The sequence below is a fragment of the Nothobranchius furzeri genome, chromosome 7, assembly GCF_043380555.1.
Source record: "Nothobranchius furzeri strain GRZ-AD chromosome 7, NfurGRZ-RIMD1, whole genome shotgun sequence".
NCBI classification, from domain to species: Eukaryota; Metazoa; Chordata; class Actinopteri; order Cyprinodontiformes; family Nothobranchiidae; genus Nothobranchius; species Nothobranchius furzeri.
The window spans coordinates 25,274,796-25,295,822 of record NC_091747.1 but is presented as its reverse complement, the minus strand read 5'-3'; the positions used below and the strand labels follow the sequence as shown (position 1 = coordinate 25,295,822).

The 21,027-nt window shown below is 44.6% G+C and overlaps 2 protein-coding genes across 2 annotated transcripts in view; one reads left to right on the top strand and one right to left on the bottom strand.

Moving 5' to 3' along the window:
- Window positions 1-1,925: 1,925 nt before the first annotated feature.
- Window positions 1,926-7,805, bottom strand: ddx18 (DEAD (Asp-Glu-Ala-Asp) box polypeptide 18). The gene is made up of 14 exons (XM_015954988.3): window positions 7,602-7,805; window positions 7,165-7,326; window positions 6,966-7,091; window positions 5,462-5,597; window positions 5,253-5,353; window positions 4,982-5,181; window positions 4,799-4,913; window positions 4,378-4,517; window positions 4,146-4,307; window positions 3,907-4,059; window positions 3,720-3,833; window positions 3,576-3,632; window positions 3,308-3,485; window positions 1,926-2,223 (listed from the first exon to the last, which is right to left on the bottom strand). Exons 1-14 carry the CDS (start codon window positions 7,705-7,707, stop codon window positions 2,078-2,080), a joined length of 1,896 nt encoding a protein of 631 aa, XP_015810474.1. The 5' UTR covers window positions 7,708-7,805; the 3' UTR covers window positions 1,926-2,077.
- A 2,413-nt stretch (window positions 7,806-10,218) lies between these two features.
- The window catches only part of LOC107382736 (actin-related protein 3-B), a 46,432-nt gene continuing 35,623 nt past the window's right edge, over window positions 10,219-21,027 (top strand). Inside the window, exons 1-11 of the mRNA XM_054751282.2 lie at window positions 10,219-10,418; window positions 14,819-14,874; window positions 14,977-15,101; window positions 16,322-16,432; window positions 16,592-16,687; window positions 16,774-16,881; window positions 16,983-17,126; window positions 19,272-19,445; window positions 19,533-19,625; window positions 19,895-20,020; window positions 20,418-20,501. Of these exons, the coding sequence (XP_054607257.1) occupies window positions 10,375-10,418; window positions 14,819-14,874; window positions 14,977-15,101; window positions 16,322-16,432; window positions 16,592-16,687; window positions 16,774-16,881; window positions 16,983-17,126; window positions 19,272-19,445; window positions 19,533-19,625; window positions 19,895-20,020; window positions 20,418-20,501 (1,161 nt within the window). The 5' untranslated portion in view covers window positions 10,219-10,374. The remainder of the gene's footprint in view (window positions 10,419-14,818; window positions 14,875-14,976; window positions 15,102-16,321; window positions 16,433-16,591; window positions 16,688-16,773; window positions 16,882-16,982; window positions 17,127-19,271; window positions 19,446-19,532; window positions 19,626-19,894; window positions 20,021-20,417; window positions 20,502-21,027) is intronic.

The window sequence follows — 21,027 nt, the reverse complement described above, 5'->3', positions numbered from 1 at the left end:
CTGAACATGTCCGACATATTGGCTGAAGAAGAATAGAACCGGAGATAAACACGTTCTGGTTTGGAGCAAGAGTTAATAAAGAGGTTGGCAAGATCCAGCTTTTATCTTGGTAACCAACTTCCGCTTATTGGCAGGCGAATTTGCATATTAGCTAAATGTTTAAGTACCAGCTAAATATTTATTTTTCCACGATGTTATTTAGCTCTACACTATATTTTATATTTTTGGGTCAGACTTAAATATTTCTTTCCCAAATACTGATTTTGCAAACTAAATGTTTAGCTGGGATCTAAATACCTTTTTTCGGAAAATAAATATTTAATTTACAAATTAAATATTTAGTTGCAAAATATTTAATTAGTAAATTAAATATTTAGTTAGTGAATTCAATATTTATTTTACAAACTAAATATTTAGATCAGGACTAAATATTTAGTTTGCAAAATAAATATTTAACTTCAAATTAAATATTTAGCTTGCTAACTAAATATTTATTTGGAAACTTTAACATTTATAAATGTATGAATAACATGGTGAAAATATGACTTCGAAAAAGTGAACTCCCAATTTTTTCTCTTATGATATGCTAAATAACCAAAAATATTGCAGTTAGATTATGACTGTTTGACTTTACAAATGGCACCCCATACAGGGATTTGGATTTTTGGATAACCTTTTTTTCTAACTTCTTTGTTCTTGCTCTCCAGCTTTTTGGAGACGGTTTTGGAGTTGGGACTCTGTGATTCTCATGCCTTTTTGCTTTCCCTTTTTTGTTGAGACAAAAAGAAAAGGAAGACATGTTTGCTTCAAACCGGTTCTGATCTGCTGGTCTGTTCTCGGGGTGTTTCGTTGTCCTGCTGGTGTCAATTAGTAACAACATGGACGTGAATAAAATCACAAAGTTTCTGCCATAAGGTTTTAACTGCCAGGCAGTGCCAAAATAAAGCTACAGTTCAAGTCAATATCTTTCTTGAATCTATATTTAATATAAGATTTAACTGGATAGAATCTATGAAGAAGTTTAAAGGATATTTCTTTTACTTTATTAATCATATATCTATCAGGTAGCAGCCAGAACTTTTCCCACAGAATATCATTCACACACGTATTCCAGTAAGATAAGGCATGTTGTAATATTTCCCTGGAACAAAGCTCGGATGGATCTGTTATTGGTAGGAAAACTGGAGAAACAAAGTACAGGTGTGTCACTTGGGGATAATAGAGTAAGTTCACCAGCATCAACTCGGTATTTAAACAGCATACACACACACCAGGTGGGATGGCACCAAAAACTTTTGCATAATCTCCAGGAGTTACAGGGATATTATATTTCCTAAGAAATTCTTCATATGTGACTAGAAGTCCCTCAGGATTAAACAACTGACCTACCCATTTCACGTTGTTTTGAAACTAAGATTTTAGAGAAATTGTTTTGTGTTTACACAGACCATATAGCTGTTTGTGATGGGTTACACATGACGTTGCACCTACGTAACCGAACGCAGATGGGGGTCCGGAAGTAGCCGGCGCTGCTCAAAACCTTGCTTTGGTGACCGGGCGTTAAATGGTGAAATTCTATGTGGTCTACATTTATTACCATCACTCTGATCAGGACAAAGTCTAATGTGTAAGTCCTGAATGTTGCACGCCACAAAGAACTTAAAAAACAAAGCAGAAGAAACGGACAACGCTGGAGTTTACAGCGATTACTTTCTACCAGGTAAGAGATTACCGAGTGTTTTATTTAACTGTTGCTCAGAATCCGCCATAAAAACCACAGGTTAACAGTTTTAAACTGCATTCACATGCCCTGTGCTTATTTTTGATAATTTACAGGGAAACACTGTATTCTGGTGCATCAGAGCTCTGATAAACTACGAATATAACTTTTTGTTTTTGCAAATAAAAGATAAAATTGAAACCAATGTTGTTCAAGTCCTTTATTATAAATTTTCAGGGTTAATATGGAAGTCAGACGGGTGAGACACAGGAGAACATTTACAGGAAAGGCCACAAAGGGAACCGAAGTCCAACTCCTGATGGAAAAGAGGAATTCCCGGGATAACATAGAGGACACTCAGCGGGAGAATTGCCTCTTATCACTCCTTCCTTTGTTGACGTGCTTGAAGATTCTAGATTTTGTCACATTTTTCGACTTCTGGTATCCAAAGCCGCCACCTCCACCTCGTTTCTGCATTTTCACACCTTTACTGCTGTGGACGTCTGAGGAAAAGGTCAAGGAAACATTCTCCGACATTTTTTTTTAATTTATTAAAAATTTGTTTTTTTTTTAATGATGCAATTCACTTATTTAATCCATACATTTGCAGGTAGTCTCTAGTGTGTGTGTGTATGTGTGTGTGTGTGTGTGGCGGGGTAGAAGTCAGCTGAAAGAGGAAGTGGCTTCTGACAGCACGTTTTCTTTTTATCAGGACTTCTCTCCTCTGATTGGCTAACAGCAACACGACCATCACTGCCTCCATTTGCTCTGTAACGTTGCTGTTTTATCTCAACATTGTTTTATGCATAATGTGTTGAACCTTGATTTGAAGAAAATTGTGAATTGAACTGAAATCACTCCCAGAAAAACCCCAATTCAATCTTTACCTAAAATCATTCAGCCCTAGTGGAGATGCTAATGCTAACAGTTAGCTTCTACTAGCAAGGCGTTCTCTGCGGTTTCCTGGACGCTAAACCAACAACGGCCTTCCTCGTCGTGAGGCAAGATGGGTGAGTCCATGAACGTTGTTGACAGTGTGACGCAGATCTGTCAGGTTTTTCACATCCTAGTGTCTGACCATTTATTTTCTGTCAGAAGCTAATGCAGCAGATAGTTGTAGGAGACCATTTTCATGTTCAGCCTGCATGAAACACTCAAGTGACCCGTCAGGATCAGAGATAATCATTAAATATGATTTTTCACTGGACCACACCAATAACCACAGCCCTGGGACTGAGAGATCAGGCTTTAAATCTTGGCAGGGCCACACCAAAGACTTAAAAAATAAAAAAAAAGGGGGACCCAATGCAGCGCTGATGAAGAATGAGCTCCATTAATCAGGATCTGGAGATCAGGATGGACTTCAGAGGTCTGGCAGGACCAACGATGGAGATGTGGACTTAATTATCAGCAAAAGCCTCTGAAACATGAGATGCTGTAATTCCGCTTCAGTAACCATGGAAACACCTGACAAAGATCTAAGAACACAGAAGCTGATGAAAAGCAGAACTTGGGTCGTTCTCAAAATACCTGGAGACCCTGTGATCCACCATCTGCACATCCACAAACCCACAGAGTGAAGGATACTGAGGTCCACGTACGGAGGGACTTTGAATCCGAAGGACAGCGCCACCATGGGGAGGTTGAGCGTGTTCACGCTGTAGATCTGTTTGAGTGAGTGCGAGTCGTATGCCCTCACATACGACTTGTAGGCCTCCTGCGCCGACTTGTGAAGGTAATAATTCTTCTCGATCAGTTTCTCCAGCTGAGGAACAAGAGAGGGTTCTCAGATCAGAGTCCTGGAGCAGATCCATATCACGACACATCCGAGAGTGACTGGAAGTTGAATTCTTACCTGGGACTGGATATCTGAGATTTTACTCCAGGAAAACTCAAACTCGCTCAGAGGAACCTGAGGAACACACATGCAGGAGGAAACCTTATGGAGCCGAACAGGAAGTAAGACAAAAACTGGAATTCTAATGTTTTGGGGCATCACCTTGGCCTGTTTGAGGAAACGCAGGAAGCCGAGTTCTTCAGGTCGTAGGATGAGGAGGGCGTGGCCCCTGCCGTTGACGCCGCGGGCGGTTCTGCCCACCCTGTGGATGTACTCCTGAGGACAAACAGAGACGTCAGAACCCGAGTCTCAGTCAGGGCATTTGGACCATCTGAAACCACTCACAGACCTTTGGGTCGTCTGGCGGGTCATACTGGACGATCCAGTCCACCTCGGGAATGTCGAGGCCTCGGGCCGCCACGTCCGTGCACAGCAGGATGCCCGAGTCTGCGTTACAGAACTGGAAGAAGGTGGTGGTCCGTTTGGTCTGCTTCTGTTTGCCCTATGAGAGAAAACAGGAAGCATCTTAAAACCAGCTGGTTCTGCAGAGCCGACCCGCTCGGAGTAAACCTGGAACCCAGCGCTCACATGAATCGCCATGACGGGCAAGTCGATGTAGTTCAGCAGCTCGTAGTGGAATTTCACAGACATGCAGGAGGAGAAAAACACCATCAGCTTCTTCTTCCGGTTCTTCTTCAGGAAGGTGAAGAGCAGCAGGAAGCGTTTCTCTGACGGACACACCACGTAGCCCTGAACAGAACCCGGCACCGATCAGAACCAGGTGATCAGGAACCAGCATTTATCCTGTGGGAGACCCTACCTGCTCCAGGCCGTCCACCGTGGCCCTATCCTTGTTGTCGTCCACGCCGACGTACAGCGGCTCCTTCTTCAGGGAAATCCGAGCCAGATCCTCCACCCGCCGAGTCTGAGTGGCCGAAAACAGCATTGTCTGTCTCTTCTCTACAGGAGACACATCAGCCGGGTCACAAACACAAACATCTAGATGACAAAAGAGCCTGCAGAGAGCTGAGGCTGCAGGACCTCAAGAAAACAGGAGCTTCACATCTCGCTGGAATAACTATCAGACAAGATTCCCACAATGCCTTGCTCCAATCGTTAACACTAGCTGAGCACCTCTGGGACACCTGGAGATAAATCCCTCCCATGAACACATGCCAGGTCACACGAGAAGAAAGCTGAGGAAGAACAGGTGCATTATGGGAACTGGAGTCATGACGTACTCGGTAACAGCTTGATGATCTGCTTCAGCTCCTCCTCAAAGCCCACCTCCAGGATCCGGTCGGCCTCATCGATGATCAGACACTGTAGGTTCTTGTACATAAACCCGGGAGTGTTCTGCAGAGAGAACCAGGATGGTAACAGCAGAACCTTCATCTAGAAACATTTTTAACATGCTAGCTCACCTGCAGATGGTCCAGCAGACGACCCGGCGTGGCCACCAGGATGTTGACTCCGTTGGCCAACCTTTGGGCCTCGGCGGAGCGATTGCTGCCCCCCATAATGAGACCAAACGTGTGCACGTGGTGGGCCATCAGCTCCTTCATGACCCCATATGTCTGCATCGCCAGCTCACGCGTGGGAGACAGGATCACCACGCCGGTGCCTGCAGCAGCACAGATCAGGGAATCGGTTGTGGAAGTCTGCAGATGGAAAAGGATCTGAGGGGAAACTCACCGTTCCGGGGCATGAACTTGAGTTTGTAAATCAGCTCAATAGATGGGATGAGGAAGGCCAAAGTTTTCCCACTTCCTGTTTTAGCAGCAGCCAGAATGTCCCTGCAGGAAAACAACATGACATCACTGGTATGACATCCGAGGACACCACTGTGGGGAAGTCTGGAATCGGGACGCCTGCATTTTCTCCAGACAGAGCAGGTGACTCACCTCCCCTCCAGTAGGGGGCGGATGGTTTTGTGTTGGATCTCAGTCATGTGATTGAAGCCCATCTCCTTCACCCCCCTCAGCGTGTTCTCACTCACTAACTCAGCGAGAGAAGAGAAGGCCACGTCCTCAAACGCTCCTGAAACAGGTTCAACAAACAGCATCAGCACCAGACAAGTCTGTCTCCATGGTAACATCCATTCTTCTCCTTCCATCATCCATGGTGAGGCTGTGGAGCCTGGGAAGGAAATCCAGATGGATGTCCCCACAGCAACGCGTTTCAACTCCATCTGGGAAATCCTATGGTATTCCCAGACTAGATAGGATACATCATTCCTTCAGCTGCTCTAGGAATACCCCCAGGTCATCTCCCAGCACCTGGAATTCCTGCAGAGAATTCCAGTATCTTTATCTGGAACTAGGGCTGCAACAAACTGTTATCTGGATCATCGATGAATCGGAAGGGGTCTCGACTCGATTAATTGGATTAAACGGGAAGATTTAAGAACATCTAGGGAAACATTTTTTCATTCTTTCCTTTACTTGAACAACAAAACATGATTAGAAAACAGTTCAACATGCCATCACCTAAACACATCCATAACTGTGATCAGTAAAGTCTTATGTTTTCATAACATGTTCGGTAATTAATGGTGACATATCTATTATGTATGGGTTAGCAAGAATCGACTTAAAATTATGGTCAAAGACATTTGCATTTGAGAATTACATGCTACAGTGGCTTGCCATAATCCTGCAGCGGTGTATGGGGCAGACTCAAAGCAGCAGCCTGACTGCAGCGGCTCTGCTCCGCAGCGCAGACAGCCAAGAACAAACAGGACCATGGGAACTTTTCTTTCGCTTGTAGCGTTTAGATGTTCCTAGTTTCACAACAATCGTGTTTTTTCTGAACCCTAATTGATCGTGAGCCTGCTACCTGCTAGCATTAGCTAATCTGCCCGTAGTTGCAGTTTTCATCCCAAACTTGGGACCGTTTCTGCCGCTGTGTCTTTGCTGGTCTCTGTTTTCCTCCACAGCACCCAGATTAGCACTCGCTCTGCCCTGCTGTCACCTACAGGTGAGCTGCACACATTGGCTGTTACTCAAAGGTTCCACGACACAAAAAAGTTGCACAACACAATACATCGATGATGAAATGTGTTGCCAACAGTTTTTCGTTGATTTTTATTGATCCCTAGTTGCGGCCCCACCTGAAACCACTTCAGTTCCTTCCAAATGTTGCGACCATAAGAGATGTGTGGATGGACCAGCAGATCCAGAACCATGACAAACCGGGTCAGATTTGGATTTTAGAATGTCCTTATGGTTCCCACTGCATGAGGAGTCACCAGTGATCCTCGTGCACAACAACAGGAAACCACAAGTGTGTCTATTCGCCTTCCTTGACACCCGCATCACCATGGAAACGGTGAACGAGCAACACATGAAGGTAACATTTTAGCTCTTAACTGGGATTCAAACCAGCAACCAGGTCTTGTCCTCCTACCTGTTAGTCCAGTCGGAAGTTCAGGCTCTTCCTCCTCTTCATCACCACCCCCTTTGGCTTCATCCTTGTCATTTAATCCAACATCTCCATCCTCCTCCTCCTTCCCCGCTTTGCTCTTTTTCTCAGCTGGAATGAAAACAGAACCATGAACCCCAGCAGGAACGAGTCTAGCCCGGTCTCCTGCAGGTGAGCTACTCACCTGGAGGCTCATCTGCTTCGGTTAACTTTCTTTTCTTCTTTTTCTTTTTCTTCAGAGGCGTTTCTTCTGCGGCGGGGTCTTCTGCCCGGTTCTCCTCAGGCTGAAAGCAGGCCTCATAAGCAGCTTCTTCCCTCTGGTCTTCCTCCAGCCCGTTGGATCCCACTGAAACCCAACAGAACATCCTGGTCATGTTAGGGATGATCCTGTGGTTTTCTCCAATCTAAAGGTCATAATAATCTGCTAACTCCGTCAGAGGAGAGAAGAGCTCCTAATGAGGATCACCGTAAAACACGGATTTAGACAAGCATTAGGACGTCCGAACCGAACCAGGGCCGGTTTTGAACAGCTAATCTTTATTAGCACGCTGTCGCCGCTTCTCTAATCCCTTCCTAGCCCAGGCGGTCCGGATGAGCAGAAACGGGTCAGGACCGACTCACCGGTTTCTTCTTCATCCGCGTTGCTCCGCTTCTGTTTCCGCTCTTTGTTCTTTTCGCTTCTTTTCTGGATTTTCTTACGGAGAAGTTTCATCTGTAGATCCGCCATGTTCACACGTGTAGCATCCAGGAAGTAGTCAGGACGCGGAAGGGTCACGTGTTTCCGGTGGGCAACGAAACGTGTTTCCGTTGAAGACGTGCGCACTGACGCTTTACGTCAGAGACTCCGCTATATTGGGAATGGTTTTCTGAAGAAAATAGGTTATATATTTTTTAATTGTTAATTTTAATATTAAGTGATTTGACAGTCCCTACACCCCCAGCAGGTCCCTGAGGTCCAGTGACCAAAGCCTACTGTGCAGCACCAGTCAAAAGGTCAAAGGTCATCTGCTGCTTTGGTAGCCTGGCCTGCCTGACTCATCCTGGTTAATTCTTCACAGAGAAAGAGTCTGGTTACTCACTGGCAGAGAGGCACATGCGGGGCGGGACTAGCCAGCTCAAAAATAACCAATCAGAAAAAAGACGCAAATGCAGACTGGACCGCGCAACACTTTAGTTTTTTAGCTGTAGAAAGAAATGGCGACTGGCAACGGCGCAAACATCTTTTATTTTTTTAGAATTAAGGCTTTTAGCGCATCTACTTGTTGTTCTAAAGACATTCAAGTAATTTAGAACAGAGGAAAGAGCTGCAGCGAACGTCGCTTCAGTCGCCATGTTTATGACAAACTCGGAGTTATGGTGTGTGACATCGCTGCTCAGCGCTAGAAATCTCAGGGGGTGGGGCTATTTGAATACGAGAGTTCCCAGACCCTTTCTCTGTGCAGGATTAAACAGAGGAGGAGTCTGGCAGGCCAGGCTGCTACTGTGGCCCCCAGACACTGGACCTCTCCCTCTGAGACTGAGATCAGTGGACTCAGTGGTCTCCTTTAAACTCACCTGTTCAGACTTTGGTGGGACCTTCATCACCACCTTCTCCTTATTCTGCTCTTTCTACCTATTCAGTCCAATGATTTCCCTCTTTCCTATTTATTTTCTCATTATTTATTTTTCTAATTTTTACAACTTTTTTGAAGATTTTTAAAATTATTTGAAATTTTTTGTTCTTGTGAAGCGCCTTGTGATTTTTATCTTGAGAAGTGCTATAAAAGATCTTTTTCTTTCTTTCTTTCTTTCTTTCTTTCTTTCTTTCTTTCTTTCTTTCTTTCTTTCTTTCTTTCTTTCTTTCTTTCTTTCGTTCATTCATATCAATAATGCTGCCAGAGGCTCTTAGAATGAACTCAAACTTACCTTGATTCAATCCTAAAAATATAAAAAACAACTGACTTTATTAGAGATGCACCGATATAACCGATAACAATCACTGTTATGGCCAATAATTGATATTTGCAATGTTTTCTTATATACACATACTACACCCATTTATGCTTATGAGATGGTTGTTAATATCGGCCCAGTTTTACTTATCGGGCCGATACCGATATGTTAAAAAATTACTAACACCAGCCGATAACGATATTGATGCCAACATATTGTGCATCCCTAAATTTTATTTATTATTGCATGTAATTTGATTTCTTAATTTTAATTAAAGTTTGTATTTTAAAGGTGGACTTTTTGAATCTTATTGATAATTTTTCTATTAAGAGGTTCTCTTGACTTGTTTATTAATTAGTTAACCTGGTTCTTGTGATTATATAAGAATGTAGCAACTCCTTCTCTGAACTGCTCAACCCTGGCTCAAGGGAGCTGCTGTACCAGGAAACTGGACTGGGCCCGATTCAGCAGATCTGGACCCAGTCAGTCCTCGACGGGTCTCCTGTGTTGCAAAAGAAACCCGAAAGCAGGAATGTGACATCACTAATCAGGACATGAAGCTGATAGTTGACAAACTGGAGATAATAGTAGTAAAAAAACAACAAAAGCATTTTGCTCCATGAGAAATCGCTATCATGCCTTCCACAAAGTCAAAACATGCAGAGTAATCAAAACATCTAAAGTTCTTAAAATCCGAACACATGAACAATAAACTAACTACGGTATTCAACTCTTGTGGTTCCCAACCTTTTTTCCAGGAGGACCCCCTTGCTTATGTCGAGAGGGGAGGGGGTCCACACCCGGGGTAGGGAACGGTAGGGAACCACTGCTCCATGCACATCACCCCCAGTGATGAGATGATTGACAGCAGCTCAGCCCTGCCCGCAGCGCTCTGACAGGTGTTGTACCTAAAAAAGTACCCCGGCTCTTGAGGAGCCAAAGTCCCTTTCAGAGCACTTGATTTCTCTAATAAGCTGTTTTGAACCCTAAAGTGACCAGATGGTTACTTTAGTAGTTTTATAACCCATGTATCGAACATTTATTTTACCATGACCTTAAAAATCTGTGTATTTAGGTGTGTATGACGTGCGCTGTGACGTTTTCAATGCCCAGTCTGCCATTAAACGCTTTCTTCCCGATGTTTATATAATACACAATAAAACAGCTGTCGATAAACGTAAAACAACCAGGAATCAGTTTAAGACTTTTGAAATTCTCTTAATATTTGTGAATAAATCTTACGCCCCAGAGCGTGAGTCGTTTTCTGAACGGGGCGCCTTTTTTAACACAACACTGGTCTCCGCCATCTTGCCTCTCCCAGAAGCCGAGCGCGGAAGAGGAAACGGTTCTGTGCAGGCTCACGGTTCCGCCTGTGGACGGCTTGCCACATCCTCCAGCCGACACAGCCGGCTCGCCATCCGAATCTACCGCTCCCGTACCGACAAAGAGACTTGGGGCAGAGATGGCTGCACGGTTACCGGCGTGTGTTGTAGACTGCGGCACAGGGTAAGCAGCAGGAAGCCGTACCCCGGTGCATCCAGAGCGGAGAGCCGGGGGCCAGGAGCTCGCTGACGGGGGGCTATCGGTGTGTTTGTGGATGTAAGCGGGCAGCGTCTCGGTCCTCAGTATGCCCATGCTGGCTGTAATCCCAAACGAACGGAGTAAACAACTATCCGCTGCTGTGATTTAAACAGTCACCGTGGTATTTACGTGCTGTTTTCTGTTAATAATGCCTGAGAGGAAGCGTTCCTTCCCGCTGCTTTCATTCATTTAATGTCCGGTTATCAGGCACAGCCATTCTTTACGTGGTGGGTTCCATTCCGCGTGCCAGGTAGCATAATGGTGACACTTAACCATTTAATTCTGTGACTTTCTCATGTTTATCTGAGCAGGCGCGCGGCTACTTCCTATCCGACCCCGACACTTCCTCATTCACGCTTTTTACTCCTTATATGGTCCGAACCTCTGAGCAGGATTATTGCCAGACTCCTCTAATTCCTCATATTTAACCTACAAACAGACATTTGTAATTATGATCGCACATGCCGCTTCAACGCATTTCTTTACACTTCCGGTTTCGCTGAGGTCTGTTGTGGTCCTGCCTCCTGCAGCAGGAAGGGTTGAGTGTGTTATTGGTTTGATTAACTTAAAGGCAGATTGTGATTGTGTGTGTGTGTGTGTGTGTGTGTGTGTGTGTGTGTGTGTGTGTGTGTGTGTGTGTGCGCATATAGAGGTGTGAACACACTTCACACACACTAGAAACAAGTCCACTGCTTTGATCTGCACCAGGATGAGATCTGGGTTTGATTAGAGTTGCCATCCAAGCAGATGTCATTTATATTTCTGACAAAGGCAGAACACATCACTGTGCACAAACCCTGAGGCACGAGCGTGTGTGTGTGAGTGAGAGACTGTCTGGTAAAACATAGGGTACATTTTAATGAAACGATGTGTTTGTAGAGTTCAGTGCAGTAATGTGTTGTAAAAGCTGATGGAGGCTAAAGCTCTGCATCAGGGATCCCACAGGGCAGTGTACTCACACCCCTTGCTTTCTCTCTGTTTACTAATGAGTTGTATTTAATAACTGATGATGTGGCCTTGAGAGGAAAGCTCTTTTGAATTTTGACTTCGAGGAAGAAAAATGTAAAGAAATTGGAGCCTGATCTGGAGTTTTTATTTGGCTGGTTCAAGATGTAACTTAGATGGGTTTGTGGAAACATTGGCTTTCAGCTGATTCTGCAGGCGCCAGTTGTGGACAGATGTTTGGAGGTACTGAGTTAGTTCAGTATCTGTCACCCAGTCGTCTTCACGGTGTCCAAAAAAGTACAACTGGACTTAGTTCTTGTATTGTTCTAAATGTACTGACCGGTGTTAGGTTTGGTATGCTGGGTGTAGCCAGGTTCTGGTTCTGCTGGATGGAGTTATGTGTCTTCTGTCTGAGGCAACAACCAACAGCACGTCTGTTTTATTTTTTCCTTATTAAATAAAAGGCTTGCATGTAAACGCAGCTCATAACCCATGTGAATTTCCACATGAGTGTCTGAGGACGTGAGTGTGTTTTTGGGGTGTCCTCTGATTGATGTTCAGCATTTTTCTGCCTGTTGAGGCTCGCCGAGGCCGACATGCTCAGACTCTTCTGTGGAATGAGTCCGACAGAAAGCTCCTGCTGTCACAAACCCTGAGCCGCTTCCTGTTCACAGGATGGAAACGGGAGAAACTCTTCATGATGGAAAGCCTCACCGTTATTATCAAATAAAGCAGTTTTTAGCTACTAAAACTAGAAAAAAGCTAAAGTTGTCCATCAGGTTCAGCCTTGGTGTCAACGAGTCTGGTTTTGTTTGGAATATCAGCTGTTGCTTCATTTCTGTGGTGCAGCAGGTATTTATTTCCTTTAGTTTTACACAAACTAAACTATAATTACTCGCTTAATGAATATGTTACATTAAAATAAAACAAAAACCAAGAGGGCTGAACTTAAAACAAACATGTCTGTTTTCTACTTTTTCTCTTAGTAAAATTCCACGTTTTTATTTATATATATTCTTTCCTTGTTTATCTAACCCTAACCAAGTCTTCGTTCAGGATACATTTTAAAGGATGCATTAATAAGACATCTTGAGGACTTCCGTGCTTTGATCCTGCTGATGCTTCCTCGTGTTTTTCCTTCATTTCAATTGAAAGGAGCCTCTGTGAGGACCAGGATGTGGTCTGCTGTGCCCGCCATGTCGGTGGCTGACTTCACATCTGGGTAACATGTGGAGCGGTGTTTCTACCGGCAACAGAACGTAAACTCACGGCTTTGATGTTGGACTCCAGATGTTCCTCAGATAGGAAAGAAAACACGGTTTCAAGTATTAAACCAGTTCCAGTTTAACCAGTCAGGACAATCAGATCCCTACAAAGTAGGATAATTTGCATCTGTAATATCCAGGATTTTTAAGCCCCGCCCCCTCAGTGTAAATTAACGGGACATTGTCCAAACTAAAAATAAAGTTTTCCAGATGAGGACATGTCTGTTTAGTGTTTAGGTGAGTGGGCGGGGCTTTCTTCACAGCCGTTTTCATTTAAATCTGTTAGACATCACAAGCAGGAAAAATGAAGGAGTCACTGGAGGGATTATTGGCCATGTGTCCTGGGAGCACCTTTGGATCCTCCAGGAGGAGCTGGTGAGAGTCTGAGCAGGAGGTGGTCCGGGTCTCCTTGTCTGATCCGGTACCTCCTCAACCCGGATAGATGATTCATTAAAGGGCTGGTTTGAGTTCATTATCCCAGCATCATCCTTCGTTTTACAGGATTTACTTTTCATTTGTTTAGCAAATTTATTTAGCAGGACTGGAATAAAACTGGCAAAACAAATTTGAGGTTTTTGTGCACCAACTCATCTCAGACTCAGTTAGAAGGCTAAAGGTCAAAGGTTAGAACAACTTTAGCTTGTTTGGCTGCTGTGGGAAAAAAATACATCTGAAACCTAGAGAGGTCCACAGTGAGGACTACGGAGGTCCACAGAGGACCATGACCATGATGACCGGATCTGCTCGCGCTGCCAGATCGACTCGCTGACCTGCGCCTGTCGATGACTTCACACTACGGCGAATCCACCCTCACACTAACCCTTTCACACACAAGTTTTGGAAAGAGTTAATCAGTTTTGTTAATAAATTGCGGTTTCTTACCGCCTAAATGTTTCCTTTAACTGTAATTTTTTAAATAAAACACATATCGTCTTTGCTCTTTAAAGAATGTGACGCTACATGAAGCCAACATCAGACCGCCAAAAGCACAACAGTTCTTATATGTGAACATTTTTATGTATTTACAGAACCAGCAGCCCATTCCATTTGATTAAAGGTGGAGTCTTCTGTATGTTTTGTTAGTTCTTAAGTAAATAAATCCATTCATTCAATGTGTTGCTTGCTATTTGTTCAATAAAGTTCATTCATTTATTTTTATTTTGCCCATTTAACCAAACTCGAGAGCTGCTGAGACTCTGCGTTTATCAGCTGATGTTTTTGCTTTCATTTTGCGTTTCCTTTAGCAATGCAAACATATTTTCTCTGAAAAGTTTGTTTTTTGACTGCAGCCGCAATCAAACCTTTAGTGTCAACGTGCTACCGTACCTTTTATGAACGTGGTGTCATAACATCTGTAAGACCTACTTATCTACTGTAGACAACGGTAGGTTCGGGACCCAGAGTCGATCCGGCAGCCGGTGCATACCGGTTCTGAGACCCTGTAGCCCAGCTGCTAGATCTGCCTTCCACTCGGTTCACTAAAGCAACACGAATGAGTCTCTTCTTGGTGTGTTTGGAAAACTCCAGCTTCAGCTGGTTTTGGACCACCGCCAGTAACACACACACACACACACACACACACACACACACATGCACGCACACACACAGTGATGGCATTCAGCTCATCTCAAAGCAGGCCTTTATTATGTAGCGCTTTACAGGCACAAAAATAACACTGAAGCATTGTACAGAAAATAAGAGTATAAAAAGCTGAAGTAAAAGAAACTTGGACACAGTGAAAGCATCCAGCAGGTTGAAACAGAAAACGTCTCACGGCGTTCCTCTATGACCGGGGAAAGGCCTGGTCCTAGAGGAACGTCTTCAGCCCAACTTTAAAAACTTCCACCGAAGTGGAAGGCCTTACAGAGAATGGACGCTCGTTCCAGAGCTTGGGCCTGCCACAGAGGAAGTCCTTCACCTCGTGTCTTTAAAGAAGTTCTGGGCACGGAGAGCAGGAGACGGTTCTGGGCGAAGTGCCATTGATCAGAACAATCAGGCACATCAGCCAAAAGCAGCTGGAGCTGACTTCCTCTGTGATGGACGTATGAAGGACTGTAGGTTAAAGCGCTTTGAGTGGTGTCATTAATCCTGATGGTGGATTCTTTTCTCTTTCAGCTACACCAAACTGGGATATGCTGGAAACACGGAGCCGCAGTTCATCGTCCCGTCGTGTGAGTCCAGCTGTGGTTGCTACAGATTATCGCTCTAACATCTGTTATAAACACGCCTTTCCTTTGTAAGCTGTTCTATTAATACATCCTGTCCCTTCTCAGGTATCGCCATCAAGGAGTCGGCCAAAGTGGGAGACCAGGCCCAGCGGAGGATGATGAAGGGAGTCGACGACTTGGACTTCTACATCGGAGATGAAGCAGTTGACAAGCCCACGTATTCCACCAAGGTACGATCCTCCCGTTATTTCAGATAAACCCGGAAGGCAGCGATGTGCGTTTCTGTGTAAAAGTTATAAATAATTCCCATCTCACTGACGGCTTTCTGAACAGCCTCTGCTCAGAGAAATGGAGTTTGTTTCCTTCAGGTTTGATCTGCGAACAGCTAGTCTCAAATCAGCTTCAAACTGCTTCTTGTGGTGATGATGGTTTATGAGCCTTAACAGCAGACTCACATTCCGTGGTTATTGATGAGGAATTCTGCAGGTACTTTTATGGAATTCTGTGGTTGTTTCCAGTCCTGGACCGAAGTGGCTGAAAGGCTCCTTCTCCTCAGAGTGGCCAGCTTCAGACTTAAGCCAGATTTATGCTTCTCTGTCTGCGTCAGTGCGGAGGCACGCAACACCATTATCCATCCTTGCGTAGGGCTCCGGCAGGCACGCAAGTACGTACGGAGTCGAGCCCACTTTTTTAAACATCCGTCGAACGAGACGGATTACGCAAGCTTGTGATTGGTCAGGACGCCGCTGTTGTTTACAGCGCCGCCATTGCAAAGAGAGCCGGGGATAACTAGCGGCAGACACGGAGAAGCTTGAAGAATACCTCACGAAAAAACTCTACAAATATGAACGTTTAATTCTCCCGTGACTGGAGGAGGGAAAAGATGCACAGCAAGCATTTTATTTGTGGACGGAAATGACAGGAAACGTGGGTTTAGAGGTGGGGAGCGCATGAAGAGGTGGGAGAATGAGAGACAAATATGTCCGTGTTAAAAGTCTCTTTTATACACAAAAAACACAATATAAACACACTATCTTGGACCGATACATGACAGGATACCACAGAACAGCGCTACACCCTCTGTTGTCCTGCCGGGGAATTGCTTTGCAACACTCTCCAGGAGACGGAGAAGTATGAGAGCAAAACGCTTCCGTCAATCCGTGCGTGTCTGTCCCTTGCGGAGCTGACGGAGAAGCATAAACCAGGCTTAAGAGTTGTGATGAGGAGAGCTGCTGCTCCTCATCCGTAAGAGTCCACTGAGGTGGTTCAGGAATGTGATTGGGATTTTTCCTCATGACCTCCCTGTGGAGGTTTTCCAGGAGGGAAATGTTACCTCCTCATTCCGACCTTAGATGGAGGAAGGGTGAACAGAAGAGTGTTTTCGATGGGAGGTGTTGATTTAGTTAGCAGAACTAGAAGATTTCTCATGTTTTACTTGCTTTTGCTCCAGTGGCCGATCCGCCATGGGATTGTGGAGGACTGGGACCTGATGGAGCGCTTCATGGAACAAATCATCTTTAAGTACCTCCGGGCCGAACCCGAGGACCACTACTTCCTCCTGGTAATGCTGGACTCTTTAGGTCCTATCTAAACCAGTGTGAGACTCCTGCTGCCCGAGTCACTGGTGTGATGTCACAGGCTTTATGATTGAAGTTATGATGTCAGACCTTAGTCAACCTGAAACCGGTCCCGTTTGGACTGACTGGTTCTGCTTTTGCAGACGGAGCCTCCTCTGAACACACCGGAGAACCGAGAGTACACGGCAGAGATCATGTTTGAGTCCTTCAACGTACCGGGTCTGTACATCGCAGTGCAGGTCAGAGTCACACCTGTTCACACTCACCTGTCTGAGGATGCACGTGAAACATTGTGAGTGTGTGTGTGTGTGTGTGTGTGTGGCAGGCCGTGCTGGCTCTTGCCGCCTCCTGGACGTCCCGACAGGTGGGAGAACGGACACTCACAGGTACTGTCATCGACAGTGGAGACGGCGTCACACACGTGATCCCTGTGGTGAGTGGGCACATCTGTGTGAGTGTGTGTGTGTGTGTGTGTGTGTGCTGCTGCTTCATGAAGCATCAGTGCAGATTAAACTCGCCCCCCTCTCCTTCCAGGCTGAGGGTTATGTGATCGGCAGCTGTATAAAACACATCCCCATCGCAGGACGAGACATCACCTATTTCACCCAGCAGCTGCTCAGGGAGCGGGAGGTGGGCATCCCCCCCGAGCAGTCGCTGGAGACGGCCAAGGCAGTGAAGGTATGTCCTCCACCTCAGGAGGGGGCATATAAACACAAATGACTACGGTCCGATCCCAACGCTCACACTTCCACACTTGCGTGATCACGGCCAGGGGTGCAAGTGCGTAGGGTGTTCCAATTCCCAAGTGCTGAAGTTGACCACACCCCTTTTTGCATCCTTGATCCACCCAAGTCTGCAACAATGCGGACTTGGATGCAGGGTATTACCCACAATCCATTGCTGCGTGAGAAAAGGGTCAAGTGCCTTTTCAGAAAAAATGTGTTTTCTAATATAATTAGTTTATTTTAGGATGATTCATTGATGCTCTTAAAGTTTTAGACAAAGCAGCAATGACTAAATAAATTTCACATAATAGTTTTTTTTTTGTTAATAAACATTTTTTAAAGATATCGGCCAGAGGCAAAATTCCTTTGAATAGCATGTGTAAATGTGTATTAAAACCTCAGATGAAACATGTTTTTGGATTTTGACGTCTGGAATTGTAAGAAAATCTGATGTTTGTGACCGGCGAGGGAAAAACAGAAACTAACTTCCGGTCTAAGCGCTGGGCTGTAGTAAACAACGCCTGACTCCGGTGTTTCTGCGTTAGCGTTATAGCAGAGAACAATGTGTCATCAGTCAGGTGAAGCTTCTGAAGCCTCTGCTAGTCGGTCAGATTAGGTTTTTCTTTGGGATACAATGACAAGAACAGATATTGGATTACCGTAGACGTTCAACCGAACTCCGACCCCGCCAGCTGGATATCACTACCGGAGGTGCAGACATGTTTTAGACCGTTTGACTCAGAAGACCTGCGATCCGATTTGAACATCGAGGTGGATTCTGTTCATCTTCAGAACCAAAATCGGTAGTTTGTTTACTTTCTTAAACATTTCATTTCTGTGCTCCACTGGGAGCTCTAAGCTGACGAGTTCTCCGCTGGTCTTAGCTCCATCATGTGTCCCAATATAGTTCAGTAATCTACAGATATGTGTGCTGCCAGTTTTACAGCTCCATGCATTTATTGATATAACTCCAGAAAATCTATAACTAAATGTCACCAGAATAAATCTTCCTGATGCTGGAGTAACTCCTTAGTTTGACTCGTTTGCACTAATCCAGGATGGCACGGAGGTTCTACTGGTCCACGGAAGATCTATTGTTGATATGGGGATCATCTTTTAGATTATATCTGTGTGTGTCGTAGCTTTCCCAAATGACTTGTTTTTTTCTCATCGAAGCTAACACGGTTAGCAGTGTTGCTGCAGTCATGCTAACGGGACTCGTCGAGAGTCCAGAAGTAGCGGTGCGGTTCTAGATGGATTTATAGATGTAGGTTATTATTTTAGATCAGACCTGTTATTTAAAAATGCGTGTAGGACACGGACACATGGCTCAGACCTTTTGCTGCAGTTGTAAACGCAATTTTATGTAATAATTAGGAGCATGAAAGTAAACAAAATACCGTTATTCTCAATACTAGCATCAGCAGCTAGCTTGTTATACATGCTGGAGCGACGAATGCGAAACACAGTTCTTCACTGTCTGGAGGAGAGGATTTGGATTTTCTGTAATGATTTATGACAAAAGTCCTTAACAAAATTAAAAACTGAACCCAGTACATGTTTATATAGATGGTAAATTGTAGTTATACTGAATTTCTACAATTTTAATGCCGAGTCTGGCCAATACCTTTAAAAAGTAGCACAGCGACCAGCATCCTGGCATGCGTTGCTGTCGATGACCCAATGCTCCATGTCCCAATTCAGAAATTATTTACACGCTTGTGTACCATGCTCTCAAAGCCTTACTGTGCACTTCCTCCAAGTGCACTTGACAGAGGAGCGTTCGAGTGTTGGACTAGGCCTGAATCAGGATCTGAGCTGCTGTTCCTCCTTTAGCCACCAGGTGGAGCTCTGAGTCCACATGCTGACAGCAGGCTTAAAGCTGGGATTGTTTCAGTCTTTAGCCCCAAAAACATCAAATAAAAACTTTGTTAAACCTAAAAGCTCCTCATTGTTGAGAAGAAATTAACCTTTTAGATTCAGTTTTTTTATCTCTTTAAAATGGCTGAAAACTCAAAAGTAGATACAACAGAAATAATTGCCCCCCCCAGAGAAGAGGATCGAGGATTTAAACGTCTCTGTCCCCCCTCCCCCCCAGGAACGCTTCAGCTACGTCTGTCCAGATTTAGTCAAAGAGTTCAGTAAGTACGACACCGATGGCTCCAAGTGGATCAAACAGTACACGGGCATCAACTCCGTCAGCAAGAAGGAGTTCACCATCGACGTGGGCTACGAGCGCTTCCTGGGGCCCGAGATCTTCTTCCACCCTGAGGTTGGTCTGCTGCCCTCCACTCTCAGCAGATTATTGAATATTAAGTCTTCTCTTACCTTGTCTCTGATGGGTTTTATTTCTTCCCAGTTTGCAAACCCAGATTTCACCCAGCCCATCTCCGAGGTGGTGGACGAGGTCATTCAGAACTGTCCCATCGATGTCCGCCGTCCCCTCTACAAGGTAATGCGCCGCTCCAGAGCCATCTACAGCTGGAGTCGTCACAATCTCACATCACTAATCCAGCTTCTGGATTATTATCCTATTTTTTCTGAATTCTGTATTTTTATGATTAAAAAATCTTTTCACCAAAAAGTTCCTTTTTATTCAGCAGATTAATAAAACATCAACAATTCAGACTTTTAGTTTCCTACATGAGGACGAATTGCCTTCAGAATTCCCAGACTAATGAACCATCGTCTTGGGCTGGTGTCGTGTGTTTCTGTCCTCAGAACGTGGTTCTGTCCGGAGGTTCCACCATGTTCAGGGACTTTGGGCGCCGGCTGCAGAGGGACCTGAAGAGGACCGTGGACGCTCGGCTGAAGCTCAGCGAGGAGCTGAGTGGAGGCAAACTCAAGGTCAGAACCTCGAGGTTTCATGGGTGCTTCAAACTCCAGAAAATGTTTTTGGAATTATTAGCTAGGGTCATTTATGATCCAAGGAATAATCTAATCATTCAAAGTGTAAATGTTCTCTTCATGTGTGCAAATCAAAGGAAGGCTCTGATTCGAGAACTCGCCTTGAAAGGTTTAGGGAAAATGCTTGGAATGGATTTTGGCAAAGTCATCCCGCAGAAATCCGCTGAAGCGGGAAATGTTTCAGCCTAAAGAAACAAACCAGATGTTTGTCCATCACTAACAAAGCAGTTATTACCTTTTTAGACTCCAAATCCATTAAGCTGACTGGATTCTGACTCATGGAGCGTTCCTCCCAGAGTCTGATTGCTGTGTTTTTCCCTTCTTCCTTCCTCCACAGCCCAAACCAATCGATGTGCAGGTCATCACTCATCATATGCAGAGATATGCTGTGTGGTTCGGAGGATCAATGTTAGCATCAACTGTAAGTACTTCAAACCGCTTCATCAACGTGCGCTCATCATTCTTTGTGACAGAACGAGGAAATCAATTTTTATCAGTCAGAAAATGTTTCTCACTCAATACTTCAAACTGTGAAATTCTGTTTGGGCTTGTGAGTCGGTCCCAAGTTTCCTTCTAGAAGGAACATTTCTGAGCTGCAGCTTAATATGCTTGGTGAACTAACTGGATTTTAATGTAAAATATTAGGAGTTTGTTGTATTCTAATCCAGATTACATTAGTCTCGTCCTAAACCAGATTACATTAGCCACATCCTAAACCAGATTACATTAGTCTCATCGTAAACCAGATTACATTAGTCTCGTCCTAAACCAGATTACATTAGTCTCATCGTAAACCAGATTACATTAGTCTCATCGTAAACCAGATTACATTAGTCTCATCGTAAACCAGATTACATTAGCCGTATCCTAAACCAGATTACATTAGTCTCGTCCTAAACCAGATTACATTAGTCTCGTCCTAAACCAGATTACATTAGTCTCGTCCT